The sequence below is a fragment of the Staurois parvus genome, unplaced genomic scaffold (genome assembly GCF_062004578.1).
Source record: "Staurois parvus isolate SC_StPar_1 unplaced genomic scaffold, SC_StPar_1.0 ptg000708l, whole genome shotgun sequence".
NCBI lineage: Eukaryota > Metazoa > Chordata > Amphibia > Anura > Ranidae > Staurois > Staurois parvus.
Genome location: NW_028318504.1, coordinates 12689311 through 12716589, shown reverse-complemented (window position 1 = coordinate 12716589; position 27279 = coordinate 12689311). Strand labels below are relative to the sequence as shown.

Here is a 27279-nt window from a genome sequence, read left to right as displayed (position 1 = left end):
AACTTACAGTTGCAAGAAAAAGTAACCCTTTCCAGCTTCAACACTGTGTGTGGAGAAAAAAAGGCACAGCACACCAACATCAAAACCTCATCCCCACTGTAAAACATGGCGGAGGGAGCATCATGGTTTGGGGCTGCTTTGCTGCCTCAGGGCCTGGACGGATTGTTGTCATTGATGGGAAAATGAATTCCAGAGTTTATCAAGACATTTTGCAGGAAAACGTACGACCATCTGTCTGCCAACTGAAGCTCCGCAGAGGAAGGGTGATGCAACAGGACAATGACCCAAAGCATACAAGTAATTCAACAAAACAATGGCTGCAACAGCACAGAATACGCCTTCTGGAGTGGCCCAGTCAGAGTCCTGACCTCAACCCAATTGAAATGCTGTGGCATGACCTTAAGAGAGCGATTCACACCAGACATCCCAAGAATATTGCTACACTGAAACAGTTTTGTGAAGAGGAGTGGTCCAAAATGACTCCAGATCGTTGTGCAGGTCTGATCTGCAACTACAGGAAACATTTGGTTGAGGTTATTGCTGCCAAAGGAGGGTCAACCAGTTATTAAGTCCAAAGGTTCACATACTTTTTCCTCCCTGCACTGTGAATGTTTACATGTTATGTGCAATTAAACCATGGCAACATCTAATGTTTGTGTAGTATTATGTTCAGCAGACTGTGTTCTTCTATTGTTGTGACTTAGATGACGTTCAGAGCACATTTTATGCCCAATTCATGCAAAACTCCACGTAATCCCAAGGGGTTCACATACTTTTTCTTGCAACTGTATGTGCATCTACAGTTCAGCATAAGCTACTGAGCTCTGTAAGTAGACTTTTTTTTTTCTTTTTTTAAACAGCAAGGAGAAGCTGAAAATTTTGAAAAGTATCCAGTGCTGCATGATTATGAGAATCAAATTTATTTACTCTTCATTCCTCATGTTGACCTGAAATATATTTAAAACATTTTTTTTGTTTTAGTCTTGGCCACATGCAATGTAAGATATACAAAAACAACATACATTCCCATAAAGTGGAACTTTCTCTCTATGAATAAACTTTAAAGTGTAACTAAAGGCAAAATATTTTTTTACATTCTTGATAGAGAGATTTTTTTTTTTTTGTCATTGGTGTCCTATAAGAGAGATTTCCCTTCACTTCCTGTCCCATAGCCAAAACAGGAAGTGGGAGGAAATCCCTCCAAAGTGAGGCAATCCTGAAGTGTCACCAGAACTAGTGTCCCTATTGGAAGATTTCCCCTCTATTACTGTTCTGACGTCAGCCCAACATTTGGTGTTTTCTGTTACTTTACCTTTCAGTAATGGTCTACAGGACAGAGATAGAGAACAATCTCCCTAATTGGGGCACAGACTGCAATGCAAACGGACGGTGTTCTTATCCCTCTCCACTCTATTCAAAACTAAAAAAATATGTTTTGCCTTTAAAGTGGTTGTAAAGGCTCAAGGTGTTATACCTTCATGCATTCCATGCATACAGGTAAACATGCTAATGTGTGCAGCATGCTCCCCAGCCCCCCCCCAATACTCACCTAAGCCCCCCCCCCCCCCGATCCAGCGATGTGTGGTCTTGGCTATCTCAGGACCCCCTCTCCTCATTGGCTGAGACAGCAGCGGGCGCAAGTGCCTCCTGATGCTGTCAATCACAGTAAGCCAATGAGAAGAGAGAGGGGGCAAGGCCAAGCCGTGGCTTCATGAGTGTGCATGGTTGGTTGCCCCCTTAGCAAGCTGCTTGATGTGTATGCACTCGACAGGAGGGAGCGGCCAGGAGTGCTCCTGGGGCACCCGAAAACAGGGGGAACAGGGCTGCTCTGTGCAAAACCACTGCACACAACAGGTAAATGTAACTCGTTTTGTTTTTTTTATTTAAGCCTTTAGAATTACTTTAACTATTTTGAATCTTTATGCTGCTAACATTATTAAATAGAGGAAGGTAACGTTTAAACTTTTTTGTTTGTTTTTTTTGTTTTGTTTTTTTTTTTGGTGTTTCATTTGCTTCCTGGTTTTGGGCATAGACCAAAATGATGTCATACATTCCAGTCTTTATGGGCAATTTTTTTTTTTCATCTGGAGTAGGGGTTTCTCTGCTAAGCACACCCTCCTGCCTTCATACCTGAACTAAGGGCAGATGGATTCCAGGGAATTAAATGAATCATCTGCCCAATTCTAGACATGCAAAGGGGTTTTTTTTCATAGTTATTTCTCAACAAGATAAAGCATGGAGACATGAATATATGGGGGAGTTTGCTTTGAATATTAAAATCGAATGAAATGGTATTTTCAATTTGTGGTGCTCAGATACAGCTAAGTTCTGCTATAAGTGCTCTTATCCTACCCCACCGAGTCTTACCATTGCCTTATCACCAATTCCTAGAAACTGGTTACATCATGTAGACAACCAGTACATGGCAAGCTCAAAAATGGTCAGCTGAAGGTAGCTAATTTTTTTGTTTTTGTTTTTTTTTGTTTTGTATTTTTTGTTGTTTTGTTTTTTGCTTTGTATTTTTTGTTTTGTTTTGTTTTGTTTTGTTTTCTTTGCTGCATATTTTGGTAGAACAATGTTAGATGCACTTTAGACTTTTCTCCTATGGCTGTTGTTGATATATGAAAGTTTATCTCTCTATTTTAGCATTGTATAGTGATTTCTTCCCCTATTTTGTATATTTATCAGCAACTTATCCGGGAGATGCAGCAGATGGCGAGCCGACCTTTTGCCTCCGTCAACGTCGCCTTGGAAACAGATGAGGAGCCGCCTGATTTGATCGGTGGGAGTGTAAAGGTGAGCCTTTTACGTTTTTTCATGAAAATCATACCATCTTGAACTTGGTGATTTGCAATTTATGTCTGTCAGGTACAGCTGCTGCTTGCACCCAGCATTTGTGTATTAGGGCGGGTGTTCCGAGTCATGTGACAAGTGGGTCAGCATATTGGACCCTTCTTTTTCATTAAGAATTGTGTTCTTCCAGGAACCTAAGGCATGTCCCAGAAGCTTTCATTTTAATAACTTAAAAGCAGCTAATGAAAGGGTAAACACCCTTAAACCCCCTTTGGAACAGATCTTCACCCTCTTCTGGAACAGATCAAAGAAAAGCTCCTTGCTGGCGCTGACCAATCAGAATTTCTTTACTCTGTCCTGGAAGCTCTTCAGAAAGAAGGGAGAAAAAAGTAGGGATTTTAAATCCCCAGACCGCAGCACCAACTGCTTGAGCCCTGACAGCTCGTCACCCATGGAATTAATGGACGTAAGTACAGTGGTGACTGTTCGGGTGGGGTGTAGGTTGTTCACATTTTCATTTTTTTTTTTTTTGGAAAAGGTGAACTCACGCGTTAAAGTGGTTGTAAACCCTTACATATACCAAGGGAAGAGACTGGCCTCAGGTGATACAGAGATCAAACAAATCATCCTGCATACGTTGTATCTGTTTATCTGCAGCCCTCTCTCCTCTACAGCCATTCAAAGTGCCACATTTACAAAGAATCTGTCAGCACTAAATAGCAGGGGTCGCAGAGCTGATGTTACATCAGTGAGGAGAGCTGTGAGAGCTGATTGGCTGGAAGGGACACATCCCCTTCCTCGCTAGAACATTACAGATCGGTTGGCCATAGACTAGAGAAGATTCTAGTGAGATAAGGAGTGCAACGCTTTCATGTTTGCAACTTAGGTCTTTGTTTTATGTAAAGAGAATCTGTCACTTGCCCATGCAGAGCAAAGTAACATTGGGCTTTATTTACTAGATGGAGCGTGCAATATCAGGCTCACTTCTGTATAAACACCAATCAGCTTCCAGGTTTTATTGCTTGAGGTGATTGTAGCCGTATTGGTGCATTTGTGCCAGAAACAATTGAGTACTGTCCGTGATACTTTTTGTATTATTTGCACTAAAGGGGACATACCCCGAAAGCTTGTCCTCAAAATTGTAGGTTTTATTGCCAAAGCTTAACTGAACACGCTGAGGTTAGAACCTGATTGGTTTCTATGCAGAAGTGAGCCTGATTTTACGCATTCCAACTTTAGTAAATAAAATGTGTCCTGAAAACCCACCCTCCAACCCTCTGATACTCCCCTTCCTTGCGCTCCCCCTCCACTCAGTTGAAGCCCTTGTTTCTCCAAATCCGGAAGCATCATGTATATTACATGTCACTTCCCCCCAGAATGAAACACTGTCACAAGATGGAGGGATATAACCAACATGGTATAAGTTGTGATGCTTTGTAACACAATGCTTACACAGGGTTTGACTTCTGGCATCAAACCCCAGTGTAAGTTGGGGGAGGAGGGGGGGTAGGCATGCAGGAATTGTGAATATATATATAGGGTCAGTGATTGGGCTTTCAAAAGACTTCTACTTTGCGATTCAGTGTAAAGTGACAGAGGTTTTTTAAATGTTATAGCTAGTAGTAGGTAGTCACATCTAACTAAACTTGTTCTGTAATGTTGAAAATGTTTCATACCTCCTGAATACCAGGAGGATACCCCAGCATTTATATCCACATTGGTGGCACAGAAACCTTAGTCCAATCACCATCCAAAAACCGTCAACATGACCAATGTGTAGATGTTGCTTGGTCAAGAACAGGATCAGGGACGTGAAGGTTGTGAAACCACCCATCTTGTTCTTGGACAACCACCATCTACTACTGATGATTGGCATAAGGTGTCTGTGCTACTTGTGTGCCTATAAATGCTGGAGCATGTTCCTGACACTCATCACACAAGTGGCATGGAGGATCTACAAAACACCTTCAACATTAACCACTTTACCGCCGCCCTATAGCAGAAATACTGCTACAGGGCAGCAGGGGTGCGCAAAATCACATGTATATATATGTCATTTTGCATTTTCAGGTAGGGGGCGCACACTCGGCTGTCAATTACTGGGTCCCGGTCGGTGATTACTCACTGGCACCCGGTGATCGCTGAGAAATACTGACAGGGGAGAGAACTGTATGTAAACAATACAGTTCTCTCCCCTGTCAGCTTCAGCACACTGCTTTGTATGGTTCTGTATAGCAGAGCCAAGCAAAGCAGTATGCTTACAGTGTAAAGCACAGCCACAGCCCCATAGTAAAACACACACAGCACACAGTTAACCCTTTGATCACCACAGATGTTAACCCCTTTCTGCCCAGTGCCATTATTGCAGTGTCAGTGCTTTTAATTAGCACTGATCACTGTATTGGTAACAATGGGGATTTAAGTGACACCAAGCCAGTTCCCCCTCGTGTCAGAATGCCCGCCGCAGTCCCGCTATAAGTCGCTGATCACCGCCATTACTAGTGAAAAAAAAAAATTCCAGTATATATGCCGCCATTTGTAAATACTACAACTTTCATGTAAATCAATTAATTTACACGTATTGGAATTTTTTTTTTTTTTTTTAGCAAAGACATGGAGCAGAATACATTTTGCCCTAAATTTATGACTAAATTTGATTTTTTTTTTATTATTGGACATGAATAGTAAATAGTCCAAAATATTTTTTTTTTCTCTCAAAAATGTTTTGTCTTTTTTTGTTTATAGCGCAAAAAAAATAAAAACCACACAGGTGATCAAATACCACCGAAAGATAGCTCTATTTGTGGGGAAAAAAGGACGTAAATTTCATTTGGGTGCAGCATTGCATGACCGTGCAATTGTTAAAATAACGCAGCTCCGTAACGCAAAAAATGGCCTGGTCAGGAAGGGGGGTAAATCCTATAGAGGGCAAGTGGTTAAAAGGATTTGAAGAGCTTTTTTTTTTTTCCTAGGATAATAAAATGTTATATTTGCTCTGTGCACTGGTAAATGGTCTCTTACCTCCTCTCCTGCTTCCCCCAGTGTTCTCCTCTTCTCTTCTCTAAGTGCCCCCTCTGCAAGCTGTGTGCTGAGGAGGCTCCCGAGCTGGGCTGTGTGCGTTCTTAGATGCAAAGCTGAGCTCAGCCGTGCCCCCTGACCCCTCCTCACAGGATGTTATAGACAGCAGCAGGAGCCAATGGCAGATGGGCATAGCGCTGGACAGAGAGAGAGATGTCTCAGGTTCAGGGAACTTTAAGAGAACAAGTTTAGTTAGATGTGACTTACTGCTACTAGCTATATCATGACCTGGATTAATGAGAACATTCACATTCATTAGGATTATGTTTTACTGGCTAGTAGAGTGTTTAGTGTAGGGCTTTGTTTTTTGTATTTTTTTTCTTACAAAATTTATTTCAATAAAAATTTCTTGAAAGATATATATTTGTTACTGCTATCATGTGATAAAAGCACAAACTGTGACTTGTGAGTCGAGCGATAATACATCACATACACAGACTGTAACAAGTAACAAAACATTTGTCATATCAAAGGTACATCGATAACGTATTAACATAGGAACAGTATAAATAACAAGAGATAAACCATATGTATCACCAAAACAGGCGTAGATGGATGAGATGTCACTGTGAATACTTCATTGTGCAAAAATCAAAACAGAAAAATACATAGGAACAGATCTCGATTCCCAGATCGTCCCTGCAGAAGAACCCAGAAATAAAGGAGAGAGCAAAGAGAAGCAGGGAAGAACATTAAGAGCACCCGAACCTCAGGATCTCTGTACTTTTAATGATGTGTAACTGGTGGTCAACATGGAGGGGTGGGCATGTTGGAACCATGGGGTCCATATTTTAAGAAATTATCTATGCGTAGCTAAAAGAGAGCTTTTCATTGATGAAAAAAAAAAATCTAAGCGGCGGGAGACTTCTATAAAAGGTGTTGTTAGGACTTTGTAGGCAGCTAGCTCCAATGATGCACTGAACCTGCCCTGGTACGCTTTCTGGATCACCCCGGACAGATATTGTTTTTCCATAAGACAGGAATATTTCTTTAAAGTCAACCTGCCTGGTGCAATCTCTGAGGCTATAATACTGACCCTTGCTCTTTTACCTAAAAGGTAACTGACTTGGAACAAATATGCAGCAAATGAAGTCTAAAAAGTCTAAATTTCCATCTTACTTACATGTTCTAAGTATGTGATGAAGCAGAAGATATAGTGTAGGTTGACCAACCTGGGAGGTCCCATTCTTCACCACTCCTATTTAGTCACCAAAATTGCTAGTGAAAGGAAATGAAGACTCAATACCTCTCCAACATGATGTCCAAAGTAGTTCAATTTGGTCTTTGTTTGACTGCCAAGGACATATGTTGTAATACAAATTCTTGGTTGCAGACGATCTAAACCAGTGGTGGTCAACTTTCTTGATCAGGGGGCCCTCATGTACAGCCCCCAACATCCCCAAAGGGCCGCACATAAAATTAAGTAAATAGACATTATCAGAGACAGCAAACACACAACAAGATAGTACCATGGGCAGGGTACAAGAGATGGTCAGAGATTGCTGACATGATAAAAGAGATGGTCAGAGACCATGGACATCATACAAGAGATGGTCAGAAACCGTGGGCATCATACAAGAGATGGTCAGAGACCGTGGACATCATACAAGAGATGGTCAGAGACCGTGGACATCATACAAGAGATGGTCAGAGACCGTGGACATCATACAAGAGATGGTCAGAGACTGTGGACATCATACAAGAGATGGTCAGAGACCGTGGACATCATACAAGAGATGGTCAGAGACCGTGGACATCATACAAGAGATGGTCAGAGACCGTGGACATCATACAAGAGATGGTCAGAGACCGTGGACATCATACAAGAGATGGTCAGAGACCGTGGACATCATACAAGAGATGGTCAGAGACTGAACATGCCATAGGAATTGGAAACTAGGGTCTTGCTTCAGGAAAGTCATAGAATGGAGACATCATATGAGGCTGCTAGAAATCACTACTATAACCAGACAATAAGTAAACACAGATTAGGTTTTGCAAGGTCTCCAAGGGGCGCATGTGATCACCAGGGATCTAGACTATGGGGAGGCACATGTTGAAGGGTTCCTGTTTCCTAATTGCTTTGTGTGACTGGTTTTCTTGAAGCTAATCATTCATGTATCCTAACAAAGCACTTTATGAAAGAGTCCAGATACATTTCATTATTACAATGAGCTATTTGCAGGCAAGATTGTAGGCAGTGAGTGTGATGGTGATCTTGAGTAATGGGGGCTTTCTACTCTTCTATGCATTCCCATGATCTGCACATACCTGTCTGAACCACAAAAAGCAATAAACAATGTGAAGAGCGCTGTGTGCCCCGATGTCAGACCCGCACTCTGCTTCCTCCCTCTAATCCCAGCAAAATCGTTTGTCTTGTTCTGTGATTCCGCACAGTGGGTGGCCTCGCATTCACTTTCATATTTTCTCACTTGTCAAAAATCTTTCTTCCTGCGTTTTTCAATTCTCTTTTTTTTTTTTAGCTGTGCATTTGTATCTTTTATCAGGCTAATGCTACAGATCAGGAACATTGCTGACACGGGCTATTTTCTAGATTTCATCACGCCAGCTGTTTTTTTCCTTTTAATTCTCCATTTCACAATTGCTTTTTCACTCCTCTGTCGTGTTGTAGCCAAGCCATTGCTGTCTGTCTCAGCTATATTGTTTGGTTTAACTTCAACCCAACAGCTAAGGGTGTGTGTGTGTTTGTATAGTGTGTGTGAGTGTATGTGTGTAGTGTGTGTATAGTGTCTGTATAGTGTGTATGTGTGTGTGTGATTAGTGTGTGTGTATAGTGTCTGTATAGTGTCTGTATAGTGTGTGTGTGTATATTGTATGTGTATAGTGTGTGACTGTATAGTGTGTGTGTGTATAGTGTGTATGTGTATAGTGTGTGTATAGTGTGAGTGTGTGTGTGTATAGTGTGTGTATGTGTATAGTGTGTGTATGTGTATAGTGTGTGTATGTGTATAGTGTGTGTATGTGTATAGTGTGTGTATGTGTATAGTGTGTGTATGTGTATAGTGTGTGTATAGTGTGTGTATAGTGTGTGTATGTGTATAGTGTGTGTGTATAGTGTGAGTGTGTGTATAGTGTGTATGTGTATAGTGTGTGTGTATAGTGTGTGTGTGTATAGTGTGTGTGTGTATAGTGTGTGTGTGTGTGTGTGTGTGTATAGTGTGTGTGTGTATAGTGTGTGTGTGTGTGTGTGTGTATAGTGTGTGTGTGTGTATATGTGTATAGTGTGTGTATAGTGTGTGTGTGTATAGTGTGTGTGTGTATAGTGTGTGTGTGTATAGTGTGTGTGTGTGTGTGTGTATAGTGTGTGTGTGTATAGTGTGTGTGTGTGTATAGTGTCTGTATAGTGTATAGTGAGTGTGTGTATATGTGTATAGTGTGTGTGTGTGTATAGTGTGTGTGTGTGTATATGTGTATAGTGTGTGTATAGTGTGTGTGTGTATAGTGTGTGTGTGTATAGTGTGTGTGTGTGTGTATAGTGTGTGTGTGTGTGTATAGTGTGTGTGTGTGTATAGTGTGTGTGTGTGTATATGTGTATAGTGTGTGTGTATAGTGTGTGTGTATAGTGTGTGTGTGTGTGTGTGTGTGTGTGTGTATAGTGTCTGTATAGTGTATAGTGAGTGTGTGTATATGTGTATAGTGTGTGTGTGTGTGTGTATAGTGTCTGTATAGTGTATAGTGAGTGTGTGTATATGTGTATAGTGTGTGTGTGTGTGTGTATAGTGTCTGTATAGTGTATAGTGAGTGTGTGTATATGTGTATAGTGTGTGTGTGTGTGTGTGTATAGTGTGTGTGTGTATATGTGTATAGTGTATAGTGTGTGTATGTATAGTGTGTGTATATGTATACATATCTATGTATGTATTTGAATTACCTGCCAATGATTGGTAAAGTTTAAACTGTGTATCTGTATAATGCAAAGAATCAGGAAACATTTTTCAAAAACTGCAATACTGCGCACTTTCATGGCACTGCCCCACCTCATACCTGATCTTGCACCTACCCATCCTTTTTTTTTTTTTTTTTTTTTATCATCCTTAAAGGGGAAGTATGGGATTGAAAAAACATAAACCTACACAGTCATCTCCATGCTGCAGCATCTGTCGCACATTAGTTCTAAGATCATAAAGAGTGATTGCATGATCACTGATTGCTCAGTTATTGGTCTGCCGAGAGTGGTGATTGTCGGTCACTGCTCTCCACTCTGCTCCTCCAGCGTTCCCTAGAGCTCCAGGCTGGGGAGGGGGTGGGAGGCGCTGAAAGGTGCAGCCAGCTGTCAGTCAGGCAGCAGGATTGGATCGCAACAATATTATTGGGATGCTTCCCGAGCCTGGAGCTGCTCTGCCCTGTCAGCTGATAAAGGGCAACAATTTCCCTGTGCATGTAAAAAATGCTTCACTAACACGTCATAAATGCTATAGGTGCGGTTACAGAGCATTACAATTGAAATCATAGGAGGTGGCTGACAAGCATCGATGCCTCATGAAAGCAACATGCTGCTTCATCTGTGACACAACACAATGTTACTCTTTGGTGCCCATTGTAACATTCATGGCAGACATTGGAGGGCGGTTATGAGGCTTTAAAAATGCTGAATAAATGCCACCTAAATGCTATTGACACATTTGTGCACAGGTCTATGGGCACACACAGCCTGGCTTGGCAGCAAGCATGCCTCGCGTGCTCCTAAAACACATGGCTTACTAGGGAGGCACCTGGAGGAAGCAGGAGCAGACAGCACCGGTGGGGGACTGCCAGAGAGGAAGTAAAGGTCTGCTCTGTGCAATATCATTGCACAGAGCAGGTAAGTATACTATGTGATTTATTTTAACTGCCTCCCGCCCGCCATGTAAGGAAATGACAGGCGCAAGGCGGGTCTCTCGTTCTGGGAGGACGTTATATGACGTCCTCTCACTCTAACTGCATATGGGACACAGCGGATCACCGATCAGCGGAAAGAGCCGATAAATAAGGAAATGCCGGTTATCACACTGACAGCTCATGAGGAGAGCCGGTAATCGGCATTCCTCAGAGGGGACATCTACACTGATCATTAGGGCACTGATGACCAGGACACTGATGATCAGTGTAGCTCCATCAATGCCAGCTGTCATTGTTCATCAATGCCACATATCAGTGCCCATCTGAGCTGCCTATCAGTGCCACCTATCTGTGTTAGTGCCACCTATGAGTGCTGCCAATTAGTGCCACCTAACAGTTCCAGTCAGTGCTGCCTATCAGTGCCATATATAAGTACTGCCTTTCAGTGCCCATCAGTGATGTCTGTGAATGCCCACCAGTGATGCCTGTCAATGCCCATCAGTGCCACCTACCAATGCTTCCTCATCAGTGCCGCCTATCAGTGCACATCACTGGAGCCTCATTAGCGCACATCAGTAAAGGATAAAAATTACTCCTTTACAAAATTTTATAACAGAAACTAAGGAAAAAAACTTTTATGATGAAATATTGTTTATTTGCAAAATTTTATAAAAAAACTTTTTTCAAACTTTTTGGCCGTTTTCATTTACATAGCAAAAAAAATAAAAATCCCAGCAGTGAATAAATACCACCTAAAAAAAAAAAAGCTATAAATTTCAATAAAGCTGTATCTGTCTCAAAAAAATGATAAAAATTTCATATGGGTACAGTGTTGCATGACCGCACAATTGTCATTCAAAGTGCAACAGCGCTGAAAATTGGCCTTGACAGGAAGGGGGTGAAAGTGCCCGATAGGCAAGTGGTTAAGAAAAAAATAATTATACTTTAACCCCTTGGCACTGACGAAAAACACAAATATGCCGCCTCACAGAAGTGGGCTTTTTTTTTTCTGTGCATACCTGTCTTTGTGCTGGAAGCATGCTGCATAGCGGGCTCCTAGCACAAAGACCGGGGTGTCACTGAGAACCCTGGGTCCCATTCTTACGATCTGGACCCGGGACTCCTGATTCTGGGTCACATGATCTCTGTGATAGCTAGCATCTGATTGGCTATCACAATGAGATGTCCATGTAAAGCCTGCCCCATAGAGGGAAAAAAAACATAAATATTAAGAAAAACTAAATAAAAAATACCTAGATCAAGGTTTGATCTAGTTCAGTGCCGGGGTTTGTGTTTGGGTCAAGGTCAGGGTCAAAGGTCAGTATTTTTTTTAAAATTAGTGTCGGTGTGTTTTAGGTAAAAAAAAAACAAAACAAAATGGGCACTATTGTTTCTGGGCTGTACTACAGGTACAAACAACTAGCATACACATATATGGTATCGCTGTGATCGTCAGGAGCTGGAAAATGTATTTTAGGTTGTTCTTTGGTGGTAGGTTATAGCGGTAAGAAGCACAGCTAAATTTAAACAAAAAAAAAAACGTTTATACTATTTAGGGCCAATTTTCCTTTTATATTATAATTCCTTTCAATTATAATTGAAAAAAATGAAATGAAAGCCCAATTTGTCCTGAATAAAACAAGGTATAATCCACCTGGATGCACAAAATATTTTGTTTTACTAACACATGTCAATGTCGTAAAATTTTACTTAGGCTTTAAAAAATTTTTGCCCTTAGGTGTGAAGGGGTTAATATCACTTTACATGAACAGTCAGTATCTTTGCAGTTTTGGCAGCTCCAGTATACACTGCTTCACAGACAATGCGAGGAATGTGTTCATCAAGCACTAGCTACTCTTTGGTATTGCTTGATATATACTGTAGCTGTCAGGCCATTCTTTAGGAATGTTATTTTTCTTCTGTGAGCAGCTTGATTATTCTAGTCATACGTGACGTAGAGTCTGTTTCAGACCTGAACACCATTGAGTAAGATGTTACTCCTAGGAGACGGAGCATTGTTTCAATATTGATTAAGGCAGATTTTTTTTTCTTTAATTAAAGTTTTCTCGGAATGTGCGGCTATGTAATCTCCAGTAATTATCTCCAATGGGTTAAATTCTGTGAAGGTTATCTTGGGAGTTCCAATCCAAATTGCAAGCTGGCAAATTAATTCCATTCCTTATCGGGCTGGTAACTGTGGCTATGCTAGTGATGACTTCAATATCCCCTCCTCAATTGTAAAAAAAAAAGAAGTGTGCAGCATTGTGATTTTCAATGACACGTGCATTATATTCCATCTGCTTTCTTGTTATGGATTTTAATATAGTTTATTCATAGGAGGATACAAGGGAGCGGAAGATAATTACAATCTGCATGTAGACAGTGGCAGGAGAGAGATAGGGACTCGGAGGGAATATTTATGTAGGCAAATGCCTGGACATCCAGCGCAGAATTAAGAAATAATTTGTACAGTCTGTAAGCAAGATAAATCTCTATCATCCTTTATCATTCTAAAATCATCCCCCTCTTGTGGTTAGAAGTAGCACTGCGCCGATTGGAAGCTCCTCTGACCAGATAAGAATGTATGTCTTATCTGAGTTCCCCAATCGTTTTTGTTTACAACCCATTCAGTCTGTTTTGTCCTGTAGGGCTAGGTAGAATAAGGAATCCCATAGATTTCATTTCAAGTATATAGCTTTTATATAGAGATTTTACATAGCACTTGACAGACTACACTGAACTATTCAGTACTTTCCTGCTCTTAAGAGAAATACAGAAAGACAAAAAAAAAAACAAACAAACATTGCTATTCACTTGGGTGGATGCAGCATCGATCCCCTGCTGACTCTGCAGTTGGAACTGAGCGATCAAACACTGCTGATCTCTGTTCTCCCTCTCCATTCTGAACAGAGAGCCATGACTGTCAGTCTGCGCCAGCGCCGGACTGACCATTTGGAAACTCTGGCTCTGCCCGAGGGCCCGGGGTCAGTAGGGGGACCCATGAGATGCCCCTGTTACCTTTCATTGGCTTTTTCATAGGCTTTTTTGGGTTTGGGCGAGGACACAGTGGCCAAATGATCCCCTATTGCCCGGGGGCCCCATGAGTTGTCAGTCCACCCCCTCATTGCTCACTGGAGCTCTGGGCTGTGGAGCAGGCGGGAGAGGCTGGCTCAGGCTCTCGGCAGATCACCAGGTGAGCCAGGTGCTGGTCCAGGCTGCTGGGTGGATCCTGACCATATGATCCAGATCTTTCCTGAGCCTGGACTGGCTGAGTGACATCAACTGACAGAGGACTTTAGCCCGCTGCTGGCTGAATACAGGTCACAGGAGTGCGGAGCAAACAAGGGCTTTGGCCCTATTTCTCCTTTAAGGCATTTACAATTAAAGTATATGTAAACCCTAACCTCATAAAACAATCCATTCAGTTTAAAATAGAACTAAAAGACAAAACATTTGTGTATAGATATAAAACATTACAAATACCCCCCCCCCCCCCCGCTTTTTTTTTTTTTTTACTTCTGTTCTCAGCTGCATAAAGGAACTTGGAGAGCTCAGGTAGGAGAAACCACAACGCTGGTCTTCCCAGTGAATGGCTGTGCAGGGGGAAGGGTGGGGGGTGTTAGGACTTGTCTGATCATCGGAGGAAAGCAGCCTGAGTTCCCAACATAGCTAGAGGATTGACCACGTTGTGCTCTCATGCCTAGTGTGGTCAGTATGAAATAGGAAAGCAGAGAGGCTGGCTGGAACACCAGGAATTTTATACAAAGAGAACAGGAGACTTTTTCATACAAGTACATGGTACAGCAGCCTCAGGAATTTGAAATGTTAAGGTAACATATTCTCGAAGTGTCCCTGACCTAACCATATGAGCGCACACACTCTGTCGGTAAGTTTGGTTAGCTTCCACTTAACCTGTTGATTCCGAGCACATGCAAATATTTGGCCTCTCCACGCCTGGGCCTTGACACCCAAGGGCTGCATATTTGCGTACCCAATGTAAACATGATGTGTGAGTGCCCTGCTCGCTCCTGGCACTATTACTGCACCTCACAGAAAGGTCCCAATCGCTACTTGTGGTTGGGAGCATTACGATCATGTGACTGCCTTGACAGCCAATCAGGGAGGTCACATAACCCTAAACCCCACCCTGCCTCCCGGCTTCCCAAAGCCCTCAAAGGGCTGAAAGGCGCTGGTCTCAAGGGGTTAAAATACCAAAATATATTTTGTTTGTGGAAAATTCTGTGACAGCTAGACATGGTGACATTGCAAAACTGGAGCTTTGGGTCCATTTCCCATTAGACACACCATATTCGGTACAAAAAAAAAATGGAGAAATGGTCATTTGGTTGGTTTAAATATATCACAAACCCCAGCGCACAAGAAAACCTTACAATAGGTGATAAAGGTAAAAGTATGCTGCTGCGCACCGGTGCAATACACCAATTAATAAAAATAATATATAAACGGCGCAAATCAAAAGACCTCCTCACCAAATAAATAGCATCAATAACCAAAACAATATAAAAATCAATAAAAAATATATATAATTTGTAAAGTGTCCAAGAAAATATATAAATTGTGCACAAAAAAGTAAAAATAAATGAAGTATAAATAAAAATAAAAAGTCCTTCTTCCCAAATTATATAATCAAAATAATTTTGAATTCAAGGCGGATAAGGAGCTTTGGAGAACATAAAGGGGGTTTAGGATCCCTAAAAGGCACAATACTCACCAATATCTGGCGAGTGCGATTGATGTTGATTCTGCACTGGTGGATGGAAGCACATTTCTTTGGGAGAAAATGATTATATATTTTGGGAAGAAGGACTTTTTATTTTTTATTTATACTTAATTTATTTTTACTTTTTTGTACACACTGTATATATTTTCTTGGACACTTTACAAATTATATTTTTTATTGATTTCTATATTGTTTTGGTTATTGATGCTATTTATTTGGTGAGAAGGTCCTTTGATTTGCGCTGTTTATATAATTTTTTTATTTGGTTGGTTTGCCCAATAAAGTGATTCTTCCTTCCACTTTCATTTAAAAAAAGTGCCAATTTGGTGGGCAAAGGGAAGCACATTGACACCTTTCTGTACTAAGACGAGTATTGGTTGGGTGGCCATGTTCATTTAGAGCAGTGCTTTATGGTGGCGTTCTATCAATTTGTCACTAAGTCAGATGAAAAACTGCATATTAAACATCACCCACAATGCAACTAGGCAGTATTTCACATTCACTTTTCAAAATTGCAAACTTGGGTTTATAAAAAAAAAAACAAAATTAATGTTTTCCATCTTTAAATTGTCTTTTTTTTTTTCTTCATCGCTGGCTTGTTATTAAGGAACTAAAAAATAGCTTGCACTCTCCTGATACTGCGGTCCCACAGAGTCACCCTGCTTGATTGGCTGATAATCAAATACAGAATTCTGTCCCATCATCAGAGCTTTTGCAGGCGGATTCACTCTCCTAACATAAATCAATTTATTTATACAATATATTCCACTCCCAACATCTGCAGCTGGATGTTCAAGTGATTTGTTGTGTTTTTTCTTCAATGTATTTATTATTTTTGCTTCTTTTCTTGTATTCTTTTTAAAGTGTACCTGAACAAAAACTTTATAAAAAATTTTTTTATGAGAAAACCAGTGTCACTAAGAGTTCATAGGCTGCTGCTGATCTTTATTTTTGCAAAGTGTAAACACCTGATTGTCCGTTTTCATCCAGGGAAATTAGTACTTTACACCTTCTGGATCAGAACCTGTAATACAACTAGTTCAGTTCTTAACAATAACCTTGTTGGGCGGCACAGTGGCTAATGGTTAGCACTTTCGCTTGGCAGTACTAGGGTCGTTGGTTCGAATCCCAACCACGGCACCACCTACCTGGAGTTTGCATGTTCTCTCTGTGCCTGCGTGGGTTTTCTCCGGGTACTCCGGTTTCCTCCTACACTCCAAAGACATGCTGGTAGGTGAATTGGCTCCTGTCTAAATTGTCCCTAGTATGTGTATGTATGAATGTGAGTTAGGGACCTTAGATTGTACACCCCTTGAGGGTTGGGGACTGATGTGAATGTACAATATATATGTAAAGCGCTGCGTAAATTGACAGCGCTATATAAGTACCTGAAATAAATAACCTAAGAAAAGATCCAATCAAGGTGATGCTTAAAAAGTCAATATGTGGTATCCTCCATAAAATGGATTAACAAAGTTCTTTTTTTGTTCATGGTCACCAGTCAGATGACAGGCAGCTCCTAGAAAAAACAAACTTTGAACTTTGCAAAAATTAAAAATGGATTCAGTTGAACCAAGATCAATAAAAATGAATAGCTGTTGGCCTAAATACCCATACAATCCAGAAAAAGGTATGGATACCTTGGCTCAAATGCACCTAAACACACACATTGTTCAGTAACCTGCTATCAATTTAAAACTAATCTATATCTAGAGAAGATATACTACCCCTCTCCCCACAGCCACATCATCCATTCACAGATTAGTTCACAGGGATTTGTGAATGGAAGACTAAAAGTCCCATCTGACACCAAAGCAGAGAGCCTTGTAGATCTCAATTGAGGGTAAACAAGTGCACAGTCGTAGTCCATTGATAACTTCCTTCAGCCCCATAACCGAAGGTCCCTACCTGTACCTGAGGCTAGGGAGGAGTCTGTAGGAGGCTGTGCATTGCACCAGTGATACAGTGAGTGCGGTTGCAGTGGTTTGCAGACACCAGTGCAAAAAAAAAATGTATATATACATTTTTATATATATATATATATATATATATATATATATATATATATATATATAAAATTAAAGCCCAATTCTGGACAAACTATCTCTCCTCTTTAAACCACAATGTAGGGGCTTTTGAGGGTTTTTTTTTTTTTTTATAAACAGGATATACTCACCAAAATATTTCATCCAGGTCCCTTGTCACCCCCATTTGTGGGTGCGGGGGGCTGGTAATTAAACGATGTGGAAAGTTGCACTCCAGCTGGTTCCTCTACAGTCTGCTTTGTGCCAACATTATTCCTGAATCCTGAGAGAACTCCGATACTAGACTGCCAATCGAAAATGTCCACATTATGCAGTTAGTGTCATGGACGAAGAAGAACCCTTAGGAAGTACACTAAGGAAAAGAGAAGGCTCAGTTGACCACGCCTTTAAGTAAAAAGGGGATTTAGACAGGCTTTTTTTTTTTTTTTAACTTAATAAGTTGAGGAGGTAGGAGGCCAGCTAGTACTATCCCAAAAATGGGCTTTCATTTTTTCAGTTGGCGGACTATGCCTTTAAGGTGAACTGGTAACCTTGGTTAGACTGTTATGCAACGCATGTAACGATGATTTCAGACAATCTTACCAATTACTATGCACAGTGAACAGAATAAACTCTCCAGCGCTCCAGGGATCAAATGCCACGGGTAAGCCAAGAGAACCAGGACCAGATTCGTCTATGGATAGCCTTTCGGAGATGCTGCCCTCCTCAGATAGGGAAATCAACAACTGAAAAAAAAGGAAACAGGAGGCGCACACCCCTAGTGCATTATCCAAGGTTTATTTTAGTATAAAAATGGATGACAAAATACTCACAAACTGTCAGTGTAGTCGGCTAGCTGACGCGTTTCGGGGACAAGTCCCTTTCCCCAGAGCTGATGCTGATGGTGTCCATCTCCACCGTTCTACTAAGCTGGACATTTATGCTGTGTTTGTGAGTATGGTGTGATAGGGTGTCTAGCGTATTCCCAAAGCACCTGGTATAAACCCGACATCTTGTATTGAAACACACTGAGTAAGGGTGTCAAGCGTATTCCCAAGCACCTGGTGTGAACCCGATGTCTTGCATTGACCCGCACTGAGTAAGGGTGTCTAGCGTATTCCCAAAGCACCTGGTGTGAACCCGACGTCTTGCATTGAACCGCACTGAGTAAGGGTGTCTAGCGTATTCCCAAAGCACCCGGTGTGAACCCGATGTCTTGCATTGAACCGCTCTGAGTAAGGGTGTCACGTATTCCCAAAGCACCTGGTGTGAACCCGATGTCTTGTATTGAACCGTACTGAGTAAGGGTGTCACGTATTCCCAAAGCACCTGGTGTGAACCCGACGTCTTGCATTGAATCGCACTGAGTAAGGGTGTCGCGTATTCCCAAAGCACCTGGTGTGAACGCAACGTCTTGCATTGAACCGCACTAAGGGTGTCTAGTGTATTCCCAAAGCACCTGGTGTGAACCCGACGTTACACAGAATGGCCTCTTTTGGGTGAAAGCAGGAATTTTGGCATAAATGGGTTGACACTGGAGTTCCTAATGTTTGATTTACGGAATTTTCGCCACAATACTGTCAGTCGAGCTGATACCATTGGTACAAGATAAGTTCAGTTCAGGCAGTAAGTTAGTGTTGTGGGGACAATCTAATCACAAGCCTGCAGTAGCAGCTCGAATATATATTTATCCTTCATGGCTGCCTTTTTACAACCCATTTCACTTCCACCATATAAGCTTTATTTCGACTAAACTCCAGAAATGTTTGCAAGTAACAGTTTTTTTTGTGATTCATAGCCTTCGCATATAATCCAGCTTTTATTTGAGGTTTGCTGTTTCTTTAATAGCCAATGACAAATAAGCGAACATCTGCATCTTAAGTGTCCAGAAAGGCGTCCCATAGCTGTAAATCCATACGATGGGTAAGATTGAAGGCCCCATAAAGTATTGGGGATATAGAGCTGCGGTAGGCACATGCAGCAGCGTTGTAAAAACGGGAGACAAATTATCTACAACGTGATCTGCTGTTATTGAAAATAAAATGAAAAATGCCTCCTGGAACAATCGCGGCCCCACTTTTATCTTTCCGCGGGGTCATAAAACACTAATTTGCATGGCGCTGGATGTTAATTCATTAATAGAATTATACCGGTGTAATAGAATACATAAATACCGCGGGTCTGATTTATTGGCCTGACATTTGCTTTTCCATTAAGTCTTTAAATAGTTTAATGGTGGCTGTTGGTTGCTGCCCACACAACAATGCTGCAGTTTATTCACTAATAATTGGTGCCGGGTGGAGGCCGGCCTTCGCTGCGGAGGGTAACCAACTCTACACCAAGGCAAAGAGCAAGCCATTTATAACGGAGGTAATTGGGGACCTGGACGTCAGTGTGATAGCATGCATACCTATGGATAATAGCTATCTTACCCTTTTAATGCTTTGTGATGTAAGAGCCAAGACCGATCGTTAGAGCAGCCATCCAGCTGATGGCTGTGTTATCGCACCCATAGACAAGATGAATGCCGGATGTTAGACATGCTTTCTTCGGTGTTTGTGAGTCTCTGGGAAGCAAAACAAGGAAAAAGAAGACTGCCATGATGCACTTTTAAAACCAAGTCTGTGATGACACCCCCTATATTTTTATCCTTTAAATAATTTTGAAGCCCACCATTGGCTTCTGTTTTACGTCCTACTGCTCTTTGTCTTGTCCCTGTAGTTCAGCTGGACACTAGGAAAGGGTGTGTATGGAGAGATGGACACAATAATCCTAGCCAGCAGGTTCCATAGTGGCATAGAAAATAAATTTTTTCCAGGTTTATTCCCTCTTTATTTTCACCTGATCCTGCCAGTAACACTTACTGTACTATATCAGTCACCCCAGGACAGGACGTGTTTTACGATTACAGAACACCTCCCCTTCTTATCTCAATAACTTGCTGGAGGTGTTCGGTAGTCCTCAAACTCAGAACAATGCGAACTGATAAGTCAGCAGAGGCAGAGAACACGGGAATCTAATGAACAAATGCAACAAAATGTATTTAGCGAGTCATTTCCGACATTACTATATTATACAGTTACATTGGTCCAGCGTGGACCAGTATAACTATGTATATGGCATACCTGGCCGATGCCCCTGAAAGCTGGAAATCATTGCAGTATACTTCACTACGTCAGTGGTCTCCACTTGCTTCCTGGTCCTGTGCAGAGCGGCTGTACTCCTGCTTACTGTACGCAGGAGGCTGAGCGGCTGTAGTCCTGCTTACTGAACGCAGGAGGGTGAGCGGCTGTACTCCTGCTTACTGAATGCAGGAGGCTGAGCGGCTGTACTCCTGCTTACTGAATGCAGGAGGCTGAGCGGCTGTACTCCTGCTTACTGAATGCAGGAGGCTGAGCGGCTGTACTCCTGCTTACTGAACGCAGGAGGCTGAGCGGCTGTACTCCTGCCTACTGCACGCAGGAGGCTGAGCGGCTGTACTCCTGCCTACTGCACGCAGGAGGCTGAGCGGCTGTACTCCTGCTTACTGCACGCAGGAGGCTGAGCGGCTGTACTCCTGCTTACTGAATGCAGGAGGCTGAGCGGCTGTACTCCTGCTTACTGAACGCAGGAGGCCGAGCGGCTGTACTCCTGCTTACTGAACGCAGGAGGCCGAGCGGCTGTACTCCTGCTTACTGAACGCAGGAGGCCGAGCGGCTGTGCTCCTGCTTACTGAACGCAGGAGGCCGAGCGGCTGTACTCCTGCTTACTGAACGCAGGAGGCCGAGCGGCTGTACTCCTGCTTACTGAACGCAGGAGGCCGAGCGGCTGTACTCCTGCTTACTGAACGCAGGAGGCCGAGCGGCTGTACTCCTGCTTACTGAACGCAGGAGGCCGAGCGGCTGTACTCCTGCTTACTGAACGCAGGAGGCCGAGCGGCTGTACTCCTGCTTACTGAACGCAGGAGGCTGAGCGGCTGTACTCCTGCCTACTGCACGCAGGAGGCCGAGCGGCTGTACTCCTGCTTACTGCACGCAGGAGGCTGAGCGGCTGTAGTCCTGCTTACTGAACGCAGGAGGCCGAGCGGCTGTAGTCCTGCTTACTGAACGCAGGAGGCCGAGCGGCTGTAGTCCTGCTTACTGAACGCAGGAGGCCGAGCGGCTGTAGTCCTGCTTACTGAACGCAGGAGGCCGAGCGGCTGTAGTCCTGCTTACTGAACGCAGGAGGCCGAGCGGCTGCAGTCCTGCTTATTGAACACAGGAGGCTGAGCTGCTCAGCATGGTCACCATTCAGAGTATGCTTTTCTCCGCCTCTCCACCTTGTCCAATCGGAGAATGCTTTGCATTCATTCGGAAAATGCAAAGCATTGTCTGATTGGCACCCTTTCCTTGCGGCCGACCACAAGACTTGAAGGCAAGTGGAGCTCACTGGAGTAGCTGGGGGAATCGGAAAGGTATGTTATATACAGAGTTAAAGCTCCACCAATGTAATTATGTATAACATAGCCATGCCTGGAATTTGTCTTTAAAAGAACATCCAGAGAGAACATGGGATCAGTGTTGGGGTATATGTACACTTTAAAGCAGCTATAATGGGGGGGGGGGGCTACGTAGAGAACTGTAAAAAAAAAACAAAAACCCTACTAGTTTATTCTATGCTGTTCATGTACCATTGTTCCAGAGAGACAACACATAGAGGAAATCCTCCAGAGTGAAGGGAATGCCCCTCCTAGACCGTTACTGTCAGAACGGCTGCCCCATTGGGAGTGTTCCCCTCACCTCTTGTTCTGAAGTTTTGGATTCCCCTCACTTTGTCTGGGTCACCATGTCCAGCTAGAGAAATGAATCTCCCCAATGGGCACACATCAATAAAAACGGTTTAAATAAGTGCCTTGTTTTTCTCCCGTTTGCCGTAAAGTGAGCGTGTACATTACTGAGACTATACACAAGTGTTTATATATTCTGAACAAGCAGTTATGGCACTTTCAAGCAGGCCCTCATTCACTTCTGTACCTATAAACATTGTGGAGAAATCATCTTCAAATGTTACAATGGAGGAACTGAAATACAAATTCACAGTCCAAACCGCTAGATAATTCCATGAAGTTATTAGGCATTTAGGCTACTGAACTCCAGTCTTCCCTTCAGTCTTGCATCATTGTACAGGCCTCTCTCCTGTACTGAAAGTGCCTACTCTCATCTCAGTGCACATTTTGACCATTTCACTTTTTCCATTAGATGCTACAACAAATCAGAGGAAGGTGTCCAGCACCATTTTGCTCTTTCCTCCCCAGCCTTACTGTCCCTCCCCTGCTCCTTTTATTCTTTGAATTTCAATTTATTCAATTGTGGAGGCTCAGAATCACATTTGGTCATTACCACAGCTTCCTGTTTTTGGGAGCCATATACATTCCCCATCTGGCCTCTCTCAGCAGTCAACATTCTCCTGCTTTGCATAGAAAAGCACAGAGACCTAGTGATGTCACCGGGTCTAAAAAGTATGTAATGAAAACAGACTTTTCTTTAACAATATCATTAGCAGATTCGGGCAAAGCAAAATAAAAGCATATAAACTTCAGCTTTGGATTTATATGGGAGTATTGTATTACTACTGATGTTGGGTAAAAAATTGCAGACATAATACAGTAAAAATCCTCCTCTTTATCCCGGCTGTATACAGATACCACCTTGGTATGTCTAATGGTCAGTCCACTGCTGAAAACAGCATGTGTGCCTAAACATAAAGGGTTTCAAATCAGAATTAGTGTGTACTCTCCATGGATCCAGAGGGTGGTGTCACTGGTTCTGTGGACTCTAAATGGTGCTGATTATATTGGTTATGTCATTACTGACACTTCAGCCTTAACTCACAGATATTTTTCTTCTTTTGTCAGACTGTCCCTAAGCCCATAGGCCTGGAGCCATGTTGTGGGAACAAAGCGGCCGTCCTTTCAATATTTGTACGACTGCCTCGTGGTTTAGGGGGTATTCCACCTCCAGGACAATCTGGTAAGTCAGGAACTTTCAGAAGTATGTGAATGGTTTGGTCTTTTTTTTTTTTTTGTGCTTTAGATTCACATTTGTAGATGTTTCTGTAGGGAAGAGAGGTTATTCCTTGCATTACAAAGCATATGTAAACCTGAAAACACAAGTGTAACATAATTGCAGCATACCGGTCCTCAGATCTGGTGGCTGCATTTAGTTTTCTTTTTTTAGGCTTTTTTTTCTTTTTTTTTTCACCTGGTGATCCTGCCATTGAGGGTAGACGTTCCACTACCTTTTATTTCCCATCCCAGTGAAACCCAGGGCCTTGCAGCCCAGACAGGAGAAAGAGGAAGTTCGGTTCACAGCAATGTAAACATTTTCAGGGAGTCAGGGACACCAGCAATTATGAAATCATACTCTAGTGAGCTAGCTAAAGTTTGATATTATTGCCAGTGCTTTCTAGTGGGGAGAGACAGGAGCTTCAGCTGGCAGCAATGCCCTAGTTGTCCGGCATACAGACAATGGGGTTGATTTACTAAAGTCATGTTGCTTTTTGATTGTGGTGGGAGTTCACTTTGCACAAAAATGTGGCCAAAAATGGAAAAAAAAAACCAAAACGGTATTTTTGCTGTCAAATAATTGGACGATGGCAGTCAGCAGAGCTTCACCTCATTCACTATTATTATTATACAGGATTTATATAGCATCAACAGTTTGCTCAGCGCTTTACAATATGATGGGAGTCAATACAGCAACAATACAGTTCAATACAAGAGGGTTAGGAGGGCCTGATCCTGGGAGCTTACAATCTAAGAGGGAGGGGCTAGTGGTACATTACATTAGGAAAAAGAAAATAAAAATTCCCTTGCACATTGTAGAGCCCATCAATAAAAATAACACTAATGAAATAATCGGTCCAAAAAGAAGTCCACAAGAGTATGGCCAGAACACCTCGGACGTTCCCAGAAGAAATGTCAAAAGAGATCCTTCAACCATCAGCAAGCACATAGAGCCTCTTACCAACAAGTGTTGACCCCATATGACTGAGTGGTCAAATAACATCTAGGTTGTACATCCCCATATGCATCCATCACAATTGGCTATGTGCTGAACTCACTGGACACTCAGAGTGCTTCCATAGGCCAAACTCCCTCTGCTTCACCAATGATGGTTAATTGTTTTCCATAGGTATAAAAATCTTCAATGGGAAAATAACTGCCTTATGGTGTAGTAAACACAGCTCACATTTATTAGCAACAGTATTGCACTTACATAAGACACAGTAAAAACGAACATGTCACTTAAGTTCTCAATAATATCCAACAAGATGGCTGTGATATTCTAGCGTGATGACGTCACACGTCAGGTATCTGCTCCCTACGCGTTTTGTCACACTATGACATCGTCAGGGCCTATTTGTCTTTAGTAAATCAGTCTCAGTGAGGTCTACCTCCTCATCCTGTATCCCCTCATGGAACACTTGTTCCAAGGCAAGGCTCCTGTTAGTCCACAAATTGAAGTCCCCATTACCCCTGCTTTTCTACGCCACCTTTTTTTAAAAATCCAACACAGACCTCTGACAGGTATTGAGGACCTAGCAGAGACCCACAACACATCTGTACGCTCTCCAGGGATTCTCACGCACAGATACCGCTAATTTCCAGTATCTGGCACTTGGCAGATACCCTTGACTTCTGCGCGCAAGTGCACGAATCCCTGTCGCATGTGCTGTGGGTCTCTGAGATTCTGAGGTATTCAGTACCTAGCATAGTGCACATATATAGTCAGACATGGCCAAGCTGCTAATGCATTTTAGCCGCTGGGGCCTTAATTGTAGCATGGCAAAGGTAAAAGGCGTTAGCAGCTGAAATGACACCTTGGCCATGTAGAAATGTATTAAATAAGCTTTTGATATGGATCTGTGTTGGCTTTTTCCATGTTGGAATCTGGGTGTCAAGGGTAGGAAGTGAGAGGAAAGATCCACAACAAGAAAAAAGACAGATGGTTGCACTCTCTTTGTATAAGTTATAATTAAATGCTTGGCTCAAGTGCCTCTTGAAGGAAAAAAAAAACAGTTAAGTGCTGTATGTTCTCTTTGAGTTCAGATCGATTCGTGTCTGAGTCTTGAATATCTGCCTACATTGTGATTTTTCTTTCTTCTATACCCAGGTCTAGCAGTAGCCAGTGCTTTGGTGGACATTTCACAGCAGATGCCATTAGCATACAAAGAGAAGTCCGGAGCAGTAAGGAATAGGAAGCACCAGCCTCCCGCACAGCCTGGCACTTGCATATGATGTTCACCATGCAGACTTTAGGGATATGAATATTGCTATGCTGGAGGAATCAGTTTCATGACGGAGATACTCCTTGGGGTTTTCATGGATCTCCACAGGACCTCCCAACCTCTTCCACATCTGCATGGTTCTGTCAACTTTTACTGAAGTATCCCCCTTCCCATTTCCAGACGGCCATTTCTTTCTCTGTTGATTTCATCACGTTCAATTTAGCTGTCAACGAGGACTGGAAAAAAATGAAATCTTATTTTCTCTGTGAAAAATTCTGTATACAGCTGCAACCCACGCTCAGGTTAAGGGTCCGTCATTTCCTCAGTTCCTCCATTTTGTACCAAGGCAGGAGAAAGTTGCAACGTTCCTGACAATTTTGGAACATAATTCCCATGAAAGGGTTGGAGCTCTTTGTGGCTTCGTCTGTATTTTTTGTATGTTGAACTGTCCTGGAAGCTGCCACTGACTGGATTGTGTTTGCCAGCTAAAAGGTACATTGCTGGTCACATGCCAAGGAGCGCCAGCCAAGGTACCAGCAGAACTTGAAGCAACATTGTCATACAGGGACATAGATTGATTTTATTCTGAGGCACTGAACAGTACATTCTCCGTACGTAAGATAACTTTGGCTAACTTAAGTGTACATTATCTGCTCTAAATTAAGACTGAGAAGAGCTTTTATTTGCTGGACCTGAGAATGAAAGACTCATGGAATACTTTAATTCACAGCCTGTAAATGTGAGGACAATGACATTTAGGGCATATTGCTAAATTCTGTAAGATTAAATCATTTTATTGACGTGGTGATCAAAAACAGCAAACCGAAAAGCACACGTTCTTCCTGCAGATAAACTGGAGCCTTCTTATCCCGGACAAGCCCCCAGAATTTGGAACTGACTATATGTAAAAGTGGGTGGTGAAGGCAGAGCTTTAGTATTCATGAAGAATGTCTCAGTGTTCGTCCACACCCTCATTCCACTTATACCGCAGCCTTCCAGTACTGACCTGCTCCCAAAAGCAATAGACCCAGAGAAAACCTACTTGTATATTAAAAGGAAAAAAAAAAAAAAAAAAAAGGTGTTCAGGACAAGGTGCTAACTTAACATGACACTTTGTGTTCCCTATATATATATATATATATATATATATATATATATATATATATTTATTTTTGTGCTCATTGGATGGTAAACTGAACACAGTCTACCGGGACTGTGCTATGAACCATTTTAAAGTCACTTTAGGCTGAAGAACAAAGCTTCTAATAACATGTCCAGATTGTTTTAAACTCACCATTGTATCGCACGTAGTCATTAAAATGAATTATTTTGTACATGCCTAACTGTCTTTTAAAGAAAACGGCGTGCCGGCCTTCAAACTTTATTTCAGATGGGGAATGACAGTGCTGCAAAAATGTGTTTAAAGGCTGCTGCGAATGGAGAATTCCTAGAGAAGAATTTGTAACTTTCAGGTCTAGCCTCCTAGAAAATGAGCATAAAAGTGCATCTGAATGAGCATTGTAATACAAGGCATTGCAGATTTTGCCAAGTGAGAGG

General features: G+C 42.3%; 1 protein-coding gene across 1 annotated transcript in view; it reads left to right on the top strand.

The window, feature by feature from the left end:
* ATRN (attractin) overlaps positions 1–27056 on the top strand; it is a gene marked incomplete at its 5' end in the record, with an annotated part of 270653 nt that extends 243597 nt beyond the window's left edge. Inside the window, 3 exons of the mRNA XM_089653376.1 lie at positions 2689–2796; positions 23348–23462; positions 25608–27056. Coding sequence (XP_089509502.1) covers positions 2689–2796; positions 23348–23462; positions 25608–25732 — 348 coding nt within the window. The remainder of the gene's footprint in view (positions 1–2688; positions 2797–23347; positions 23463–25607) is intronic.
* Positions 27057–27279: the final 223 nt, after the last annotated feature.